Here is a 10956-nt window from a genome sequence, read left to right on the forward strand (position 1 = left end):
AATCGGGATGGGTGTGTCAGAGGCAGTGCGGTTGGCGCAGAATAGAGCAGGGTTTAGGGCTGTTGTGCATAGGGTCGCTATGATTCGCAGGTGACTCGACGGCACATAACAACAACAACAACATCATAATGTTGCCTCACCTAGTGGTGAGGATTTTTTTTCCCCTTGGCTGAGATGTAATCCATATTGAAGGCTGTAGTCTTCGACCTTCTGCAGAAAGTGTTTCAAGCAATGTTGTGTCAGTTGCATACCACAGATTGTTGAGCCTTCCTCCGATTATGATACTACACTCTTCTTCATAGAGTCTAGTTTCTTGGGTGATTTGCTCTGAAAGATTAAATAGCTTTGGAGAGAGGATATAGCCCTGATGTGCACCTTTCTTGACTCTAAACCATTCAGTATTCCCCTGCTCTGTTAGGGTTCACGTGAGCACAATTATGTGTTCTGGGATTCCCCTTCTTGTCAATGTTATTCACAGCGTCTTATGATTCACACAATCAAATGCCTTTCCAAAGTCAATAAAGCACAAATAGACATTCTTCGTGTTATGGAAGAAAGCATTTCAAAAGAAAACTGAGCCACCCAAAATCCCCTCAAATAATTAAATGAAAAAAATAGAAATTGTGTAAGGGAAAAAAGAGAATGGAGGAAAAACACCCCAAAATAGCGAAAGATTTTTTCCAAGTTTCCCATTTGCATTTTAATTTTTATACTTTTTGGGGTTTTATACACATATACATAAACATTTACATGTATATGCTCACGTACCTAAGAGGAAAAAGGGACTTTTTTAAACGAAAAACTTCCTTGTTCTTAGTAAAAATTTTAAAATCTTAACATTGAAATAAATTTTAAACATTTATAAATGGGGAATTTAGTTTCATTTTAAAAAGAACATTTGCGATTCCCCCAAAGAAATTATCCTCTTTCAGCCAGAATCCATCTGTGCAATGATGTGCCTATAAATAGTCTTCCAAGATCAGCTGTAGAAGTTCTTGAAAATATAGTTGTCTGTTCATATTACATGCCTCTCCTTTCTGCTTTTGAAATGAACAAACAAATATAGCTCAGCGGAATCATATTGTACATGTGAAAATTGATTCTTTACTTTCATCTACCTTATTAGACATGCAAATTATCAACTTTTCTGTAGGCACATTTAAGATAAATTATAGCTAATCAAATCTGTTGCTTTATTTCCTTCTAACTGATATATATGTGTGCCAGAACATCAAAAGGGAGAGGGAGGGTGACAACAAGATAGCTTCGTTATCCTTCATGAAAACAGAAGTTCAGAAATGAAGTTACATCACATGAACTGACATTGATATATTCATGAGTAAAGATGTCTGTTGTGTCTGTCAAAAAGGGCTGCTCATGGCATATGAGGAAAAATAAAATAATTCTTAGCCCTCCTACCCATCTGTATCCAATTTTTCCTTTTAGTAATGAAAATTATGATTATATGTATTTTAGTTTTAAATTTTTAGTAATATATATTATAATTTTAATTTTATTGTGATACTCTTATTCAATATTTTTATTATAATTAGTTAAAATGTCTCTGAACTTTTAAGACTGAAATAGTAATTTAATTATCTTAGCGAGTTCTGGTGGCCTAGAGCTAAGAAACTGCACTACAGTCCTGAAGGTGTGGTTCAAATCCAACCACTGCCTTGTGGGAGAAAGGTGAATAGTATCCTCCTACGTTGCCTCTTGAAAACCCACTGGAGTGTCAGCAATGGGTTCTAACTCAAAAATACACAACAACAGTAACAATATATGTTTGTATAAGTGTATATTAATTGGAGGCAAGTGCTCCCTAATTCTAAAGGAAGGAAAAACAACTAGTGACGTATCTTTTTAATAACAGATGAGCTCAAATATATCTTCTTTGTGAATCAAATTGTTAATTGTAGGAGCTGATGGCTAAATTTTACTAGCATGAATCCATTTGAAAATGTTTATGAAATTTGCTGCTAATAATAGCTGTCAATCAAAGCAAAAATAGGCTAACATTAATGAAAGAGTATTTTGTTAATGAGTTGATTTTTCTTCCTCATAACAGATACTTTACATGGTTTATCCAGTCTGATATCGATGTTATGACTAGTGACTACAGTTTAATTAAAATGCAGTCACAGTAGATTTTTTTAGGTGATAAGCTAGTCTTCTAAGATTTACTTAGTGTTTTCACCACTGTTGTGTCTTTCAAAATGCACTGCTAATGTTAGCATTATCTGTTTGCAAGCAATAATGCTTAGAGGTAGTATACACATTTAGTTTTTTCATTTTGTTTATAAGGTTTTAGGCAGATCATGACTAAAGTAGTCTATCTTAGAGCTTGAACTGTTTATTCAAGGCTGAATCACATACTTCTCTGATCCTTTTTGCTTCTTTTTAGAAATGATCTAATGGATGGGTAGGGAGTTCGCACAGCTACCCCAAAAACGGTGCCTCACTGGAGTGTTGGAATGCGTCTGCTGCTCTGAGAAAGAAATGTGGACAGTCTCCCCATTTGTGACATATGGCCTCTGAGAATATCCCATAGGGTTAGCTTTGTATCAGTTCTGACTGGGAGACAATGAGGTTTTTACGAAAACTCCTGATTTAATTGCTCTGAAGGTGATTATTCTGTAGAAGTTACATGGGTGACTGTGACTTGGAATTGAGTGGATGGTAGCGTATTGTTTTTAATGTTGTTTTTAATGACATCTTGTTTCAGATTGCCTACTCTAACATTTCTGTTTTTTGAAACTGTACTACCCTCGATGAGATGGATTCAGTGACTAGCAAAATGAGAGTAGGTGTGTAAGAGACAATATGATTGGCACAGGATAGAGCATGATATAGGACTGTTGTACATAGGGAGGCTATGAGTTGCAAGTGACGCAAAGGAACACAACAACAACAACAACAACAACAACGCTCCTCTTGTGTGTGGTACTGTCCTAGTAGCATGCTAGCTCCTTTCCCCTGAAACACAAGTGCAAAAAGGAAATATGAAGGCTTTAATTCAGAGGCAGTTAGTTTTGTAATGTATGTCCTAATAGAACATTTATTGGGATATGAAAATTGATTGTGCATGTTAAGATATTTTAACAAATTAGACTTCTGTTATAGTTCATACATTTAGATTTACCTGAGTACAGAATTGCTTGAGAGAGAAAATATAATTCACTAAGTTCTCTTCCTCTCTTTCTTAATTTTTAAAGGCAAATGTGACTTTTAAAATAACCGATCTTTTTTGGCTGCTCTGTTGTACCTGAAGCATCAGGACAAAAAGGAAGTAGCTATTTCTTTGCTCAGTGTTTGACTCATGAGGACTCAGAATGATTTTCAGCCTGACAGCCCTTGGGGGTGGGGGAGGGGATGTTAATTCTTTTGTCTTGTGGCCATTTGGTCTGTTTTAACTTACTAGTTTAGATGGGAGGAACATAGCCGAACTAGTGGGTGGTGCTAGTATTGGAAGTATTCTGTTACTGAGTCTCTCTCCTAACTTTTTAGCTTGTTTTTAAGCACAGTAGTGTCCTATGGAACACAAAAGAGTAAATGAGTCGAAATGGTTTCTTTCTCATTGTGTGTGCCATCAGTTTGGAATATATGTGTGCCATCATAGCTCACCCTCAGCGGGTTTTCAGAGGTAGTAAATTGCATAAGAGGAGATTACCCATCCTTTTCCCATGGAACAACTGGTGGATTTAAACCATGTGCCTTTGGAGTTGCAGTGTTGCTTCCTAGCACTAGGCCACTGGAACTCCTTTCTTTCTCGTTAGTGGGGGAAAAAAGTTCTTGACTGATATGAAGTCATACCTTTGTACACAAAAATGTAGTGCTAAAACCTGGAAAACTATGCTTATGTTTATTCTTCCATTCTCAGATAGTTTATGTGAATTTCATTGCTTTTTGCAATACATTTTTATGTACTCTGAATTCTCATACCATGTTCTGAAAATTTTGTAGCTTTGTAATAGTATTAAAAAATGTGAATAAAGTAGATGAATCAGGTTTTCTTTTTCAGCCCAAGTTGTTATTATTTTTTTTTAATTTAAAGATATATTCCATAAAAGAGTTTGGCAGGCAAAAAAAAAAGTATCACACTTCCTAAAAATGCAAGCATCTTTCTTCCCCTAATCTAATGAGAAAAAAATATACATATAAAAAATACAAATATCATCAACATCCACTTATTTGTCCTACATTGGAATGTATACTTTGACCAGAAATAAACATAGACTTGATTTTTGAACAATGGGGATTGCATAGCAGCTATAGGAAGCGCTAGGAGAGCCAAGCCCCAAGTGGCCAGACATGACAGCTACCCCACATAAAGACAGACATCATCTTAGAAACAAGGGCCTGAATAAATAGTTCTTACAGGAAGGGAACCCACAGGGACTAGTTTCTCAGTGGGGCATTCAGCCACAGAATAGGAACAAAGTATCCTGGGTCTCTGAGTACTTTCATTCTACACTTGCCACCCAGGACAGGGGTGGGGCACAGAGGCTAGATTGCAAAGTCCCTCTCCAGGGAACAGTGTGCTCAACTGATCAGCTGTGGTGAGTGGTCACAAGATGAGCGCTCACTCTACAGGGGGAGAGCCAGGATTCAAGTTGTAGGAATAGTCAGTAGTACAAAGACCCAGGGTACTTTTGTATAGAGGGCAGACAAATACTTGGTATCAGGGTTGCTGGGTCTGCTCATGAGACACTTGGGGAAGGACAAATATGGCTTCTATCTAGACCACAGACGGCTGTGTGGAAGGGAGAGGGAAGGAAGGAGCATGGGAGAACTTTGTTGCCCCCATAAGTATACTACATACACAGTAAGAAAGGGAGAGCTGGCTCAGTGCAGAACCGCACCCACTCTTCAGGGCCTAGGGCTGCTGAGATGAAGAAAGATCCTAGCTCAGAGAGCTGGGGAACTTACAGGCAGTGACAAGGCATTCCTGTGGCACAGTCCACTCCATGGAGACATGGCTGAGAGTCTTATCAACACCAGCCTGCTCACACAGTAACTGCAGCACCGGGTGGCACACAGGAAGCCTGCCTATTGACCCAACCATCACTCTCTCCAGAGAGGGTCTTCTGCTGCTTGTTGTGTGAAAGCTGTGATCCTCTCCAGTCCATGCCTGCGTTTATGAAATGTGCATCCTCAGACGTGGGGGGCGGGGGAGGGGAGAACATGTGACCTACAAAGGGCCTGCACAGCTCCAGGACTGAGCAGCCCCTTCCTTGCAGACTCCTAGGCCGGCACCAGCATGGACAGCTCCAGGTCCTGTCACACTGGTGTGGAGACAGTGCTGGGGCCAGGGGCAGTGTGTGGTGCTTTCTCTCTGCAGAGCAATCCATGGCGGTGACCACTCAGCCCCAGTAGGGTGACCTGTCTTCCATATTCAGAAGTGATGGCCTGCTTTCACTGCCTCGATGTCTGAGATCAGGGTCCTCGCCACGAAGATGGCAAATAGCTGAAGCAGTGAGATAGCGATGAAGATGCCAGCCACAATGTAGATGTTCCGCGGGAGCCAGCCCTCCAACGCCTGGATGCAGCCTTTGGTGAAGATAGTGTCGTCCCACTTGCTCTTGAGCCGAGTCCTGACATCATATCCACATTGTGTGTTGATAACACTTTGTGCTGGATCTGGCACGCAGCATGACAAGGGAACCCCACATTTCTCCCGGCTATAACTGGAGCCACTGCAGTTGAAGTAGGCATTGAGGTCCCAGTCTTCTGGGCCATATGCACCACAGCACTGGTTCGCTTTCTGGAGAGAGTCGATGAGGTTCTGAAGGTCAATGTCATCCCGGTAAGCTACGATATTATTCTCAAAGAACTCCCGGAGGCGATCCCTCACCCAGTCCTGAAACAGGAAGGCCAGCACAGCCACAGTCAGCTCCAGGAAGAAGATGAACACAATGGCGCCACAAAAGAACTTGAGCAGACAAATGTTCTCTCGGAGGGCCCCTATACAGCCAGCAAAGCCCAGGGTGAACATCACCGCGCCCACCATCAGCACCAGCACCACAGGGTCGAACCCGTCCAGCCGAGTCACTTTGGTCAGGTCAGACAGCACACCCTTCTCACTCCATGCCCAGAGTCCGACTCCGAGAAAGACACCTCCCGCCAGCCAGAGGACAATATTGTAGCTGAACAGCAGATACTTGTACCAGCAGCTGACCCCAGCATTAGAGGATCTGTAATAGTGCATCTTTTGAAAAGCAGGACCCGGGAGCGGCAGCTCAGGGAGGCTCACGCGAGAAGTTAGAGGAAGTTCCGTCTGGCAGGCTGGGATGGCAACTGTGCTAGGAGCGTGGGCGGGGGACGGGGGAGGGCGGGCAGGGCGGAGCTTAGGTCCTTTTTGGGTTGTGTCCAAGGAAAGTAATGCTATAGATATGCTAGTATAATAGAAAAAGGAAGGAGGACACAGAAAAATTGGTTTTGAGAAAGATTTGAAAAAAATGAGCAAGTTCTTGACAGTAACTTTAAAATTACCTGCATTTGTTTTAGCTGTTATCCATTATTAATGTCACAGGGACTAGTTTTCATTGAGAAATAAAACCCCTGCTTATGCTTTATTTTTAAAACGTAAGTTTAAACACGCGATCTCTAGTCAGAAGGTTAGGAGGATTTGCTTCTGAAAAATCACAGCCTTGAAAACTCCATAAACCTAGTAAACAGCTGGACCAATAAGCAACATCAGAATAAATGAAGAAAATGTTAAAGAATTTAAATTTGTTTAAATTTAAATGTCAAGAATTTAAGTTTGTTCGCCGTCAACATCCATAGAAATAGCTGCCAGAAATCAGAGGACTTACTGCATTGAGCAAATGTACCACAAAAAAGACACAAAACAACCTCTTTAAAGTGCTAAAAGAGTAGAGATGATGATACTTTGAGGATTAAAGTGCATGTGACTGGGTTCAGGGTATTTTCAGTTGCCTCATATGTGCAGTGATCTCTGGTGGTGCAATGATGACGTGTTGTCAACTGAAAGATGAGTGATTTGAATCCACCAGCTGCTTGCAGGGAGGCAGGCCGTCTCTTCCTATCATGATTTACAAACCTGTGAACGTTTCTGAAGGGTTGCATTGAGTTAGAACCAACTTGATGGTAGTATGTGGGCTCAAATGCGTGTGAATGTTGAACAGTGAATAAGAATGACCAAAGAATCATTGCATTTCAATGATGTTTTGGTGAACAGTATTGAACATGCCTTGAACTGCCAGATGAATGAACACATCTCTCTTGTAAGAAGTACAGCCAGAATGCTCCCTAGAATTGAGAATGAGGAGGCTCTGTGTCACATATTTTGAATGTATTTCCAGAAGGAATCATTGCTTACACAAGAACATCATACTTGATAAAGTAGAGAGTCAGCAAAAACAAGGCTTTCGGAGATAGATTGGCACAGGCCATTTAACTTCAGACATAGCAAAAATTTTGAAGATGGTGCAGAAGTAGATGGTGTTTCTTTGGGAAACAGTAAATTAGAACCCTGCGAAAATATCTCTATATACATGAGTCTCCATGAGTTATAGGAGCTCAAGAGCAGTTTGTTTTTAAGGAAACAGTTTCATAATAATTATACAAAAATCCAAATATATTAGTGATGTTAAAAGTTGTAGCGGCACACCAAATCTCTTTACTTCAGGATGATTGCTTTTTCTAACCTTGCGGCCAGTTAGGCTTGATCATTCTCTTGGGTTTTAAGTAGTGGAATGTCATGGATGAAAATGATGCATGTAATTTCTGGGCTTGACTCGTGAAACCATTTTACCCAACTTCTCTGTGTTTCCTGACTGTATGGTGGCTGAACAAGGCAGTGTTCTTAGAGTATAATGGTTGGATGTGGGGATAAAGAAGCTTGGGTCTCTAAATAACTGTGTGGAACTTTCTGTTCTCAGTATATTCTGTGACATACATGAGAAGTAAACTTCTCATATGTGAAAAGCTGCTGAAGTCTGCAACCAATACAGTCTCATAGATGAATTGGTTATAAATATTAGCTGCTGTATGTCCTCAGCCTCATTGCAACCTTGGGATCTGTCTGTGTTGCTTAAGAGGAAATGATGGTGAAACTTGGTGAACACAACACCATCTCTGTCTAAGAGATTTTGCTACATTTTTTCAGGCATTGATATTTTTTGTGCTTAAAAAGAAAGACTGAGTGCATCTAATCTTCTCCCCGATCTTTCTTAGCCTTGATAAGTGAGCTGAGTATTTACCAGGAGTGTTTGAGGCAGTCCAGCATCAAGAAGGCATTTCGGTTCACACTAAATCACAAATATTTCTGTTGCAGATAATTAACTTCTCTAATTGTATTGTTTTAGAGCCAACTTACTAGAATGAACTGTAATGCAGCTTGGCAGCAGTCAGAAGCTATCTGATAACTGCCCAGAGATGAGAGTTATTCTTGCCCAGTGTTAATGTTAAGATGAATTTTTGCCTCTTAAATATAGTAATAGCAAATATTGGTAATAAGCTAAAATACCTTTTCTTTTCAGAATTAACTCTCAGGTGCCTTTAATGTGTGGTGAAAAAATTATATTAATTTAATTGCCATATACTTATCTTTAACTTAGATTTGAAGTTTGATCCTTTAAAAACTCATTCAGTTTTTGAGTCCTAGGGTGAAATCTTGATTTGGCAAGTAATGGAAAGACATTCACTTTGCACTTTTCTCCTTGCCTAAGTTGTAAGTCAGTGTGGTGTCTCTTGTAATGCTACCATCAAATCCACCAACAGTTTCAAGGAAGAAGATGGGAAGTCTCCTCCCATTACAATTTACAGCCTCAGAAACCTAAGGGAGGGCTGATGTGTTGTGAATTGGAATGGACTCAATGGCAGTGAGTTTGAGTTTTTGAATTTTGATTCTATGGTAGGGATTCAATTACCAGATCAAATAGTTGTCTTCTCAGGCCTTTGGAGATGCTAATCAACTATATTCATGTGATGGAGAGTTTGCTTATGAAATGATAAGTGACTTTTTGTCCCCTAAAGCTGTGGTTACTCGTTATTGGCTGATTCATATTTAACTCTACGCTTAAATAGCCTAGGCCCTGGCCTGGTTCTGGGTGTGTACGAGTTCTGTTACTTTCTGCTGAGTGACATCAGAAAAATGTGTTTGCTTTCTTGCTCAGTCATATCCATGAAGTGAAGAGTTAGTAAACCCTTTGAAGTTCTATGATAATGCTATGATTCATTAAATTTATTGTTTTTATCTATTTCTATGATGACATTATGGAGACCAAGGTGCACCTGACTCAGGGCGTAGGCTTTGCAGTTATTTGCTATGCATCAGAGAGAAGGCGAATTTATGCCTTTGAACTGTGGTGCTGGAGAAGAATATTTACTGAATGTACCCGGATGGCTAAGAGAACAAACAGGTTCATCCTCAAGAGGGTGAGACTAGGCTTCTCCTTGGAGGAAAGGATTCTAAAGCTTCGTCTGACATACTTTGAGCATGTTACAAGGAGGGACCAGTCCTTGCAGAGAGACATCATGCTTGAGAGGGACAGAGCAGGAGATGAAGACCCTCTATGACATGGACTGATTCAATGACTGGGGAATGTAGGTAGGAGTGTCAGAGACCATAAGACTGGGTAAGGAGAGAGCAGGGTTTAGGGCTGTTGTACATAGGATCACTATAAGTCACAGGCAACTCGATGACACATAAAAACAAGAACAACCACCTTTTCTGTTGGGGTATGTTATTTTTAGGTGCTGTTGGGTTACCTCTGACTCAGAAATCCTGTAAACAACAGACCTGAACCTTGCCCTATCTCTGTCATGCTCAAGCTCATTGTAGTTGTCACTGTATCAATTCAGTTCATGCAGGTCCTTCCTCTCTTTTGCCAACCTGCTACTTTTTTCAGCATGAAACTCTCTAAGGACTGATTCCATCTGAAATTATTATGCCTTTTGTAAGTAAGAGGAAGTTTCACTGTCCTTTCCGTTAAGCACACTGGTTGCACTTCCTTCAAGACAAATTTGTTTGTTCTGCTGGAAGTTCGTGGCATATTCATGGCATATACTTTTTTGCCAACACCACAGTTCAAAGGCTTTGATTATTTTTTTTTGTCATTCTTAGTCATTGTCTGACTTTCAGCTGCATAGGAAGTGGTTGAAAATACCATGGGTTGCTGTTGTTGTCAGGTGCCATAGAGTTGACCATAATTCATAGTGACCTTACGAACAGCAGACTTGAACCCTGACCTATCCTCGCCATCATCATCTATCATTCTCACCATCCTCGCTATACGCGGGCTTGTTCTTCCAACCTCTGTGTCAGTCTGTCTTGTTGAGGGTTTTTCTCTTTTTTACTAACACTCCAACTTTCAAAGCATGATGTTCTTTTTAAGAATTGGCCTCTTCTGACCACTTGCCCAGAATATTTTAAATGGAGCTTCAGCATTCTTTTCTTCCAGGAGCACCCTGGCTGCACCCTTTCCATGACATATTTACTTATTTTTTTGGAAGTCCATGGGATATTTACCACTATTGTCCAGAATTGCTACTCAAAGGCATTGATTGTTCTACTGTCATCCTTAGTCAGTGTCCAGCTTTCTGCTGCATTAGGAAACAATCAGAAAGACCAGGATGTGGATCAAACGCATAATAGTTCTCAAACTGGCATTGTTGCTTCTCAGCACCTTAGATAAGTCCATGATCAAATACGTGCCCAAGGCTATGTTTTGAGTTTTTTCTTTTATTTTTTTAAAATTTTATTTGATTATTTTGTGTGTGTATACCGTCAATTCAGATCTGCTGGTACAGGAGGAGATTGTTCCTCCTTCTGCAGTAGAGCATTTGGTGGATTTGAACCGCGAGCCTCTGGGATTGCAGTGCAGCTTCTTACCAGTAGGCCACCAGAGCTCCCGTCTTTAATTTCGTGATTGTTGTTTCCAAGGATATCTATTGTAGATCTTAGCAAGATGAAATCATTAATCACTTTAA

At 40.4% G+C, this 10956-nt stretch overlaps 2 protein-coding genes across 6 annotated transcripts in view; one reads left to right on the forward strand and one right to left on the reverse strand.

Moving 5' to 3' along the window:
- The window catches only part of PARP8 (poly (ADP-ribose) polymerase family, member 8), a 364740-nt gene that overhangs the window by 105102 nt on the left and 248682 nt on the right, over window positions 1-10956 (forward strand). The gene's annotated exons all lie outside the window — the stretch shown is intronic.
- LOC102851684 (tetraspanin-14-like) lies at window positions 5396-6208 on the reverse strand. 2 transcript variants are annotated; one of them, XM_006902145.1, is made up of 2 exons: window positions 6118-6208; window positions 5396-5760 (listed from the first exon to the last, which is right to left on the reverse strand). In XM_006902145.1, exons 1-2 carry the CDS (start codon window positions 6206-6208, stop codon window positions 5396-5398), a joined length of 456 nt encoding a protein of 151 aa, XP_006902207.1. The 2 variants fall into 2 exon arrangements, with proteins under 2 accessions (XP_006902207.1, XP_006902206.1); XM_006902144.1 differs by having other exon boundaries at window positions 5396-6208.

This window comes from Elephantulus edwardii, unplaced genomic scaffold (genome assembly GCF_000299155.1).
Source record: "Elephantulus edwardii isolate Elephantulus edwardi_28Jun2011 unplaced genomic scaffold, EleEdw1.0 scaffold00373, whole genome shotgun sequence".
Taxonomy (NCBI): Eukaryota; Metazoa; Chordata; class Mammalia; order Macroscelidea; family Macroscelididae; genus Elephantulus; species Elephantulus edwardii.

What these genes read in the sequence shown, in the direction of transcription:
- LOC102851684 (XM_006902144.1), bottom strand. Translation starts at nt 6,208, where the DNA reads ATGCACTATTACAGATCCTCTAATGCTGGGGTCAGCTGCTGGTACAAG.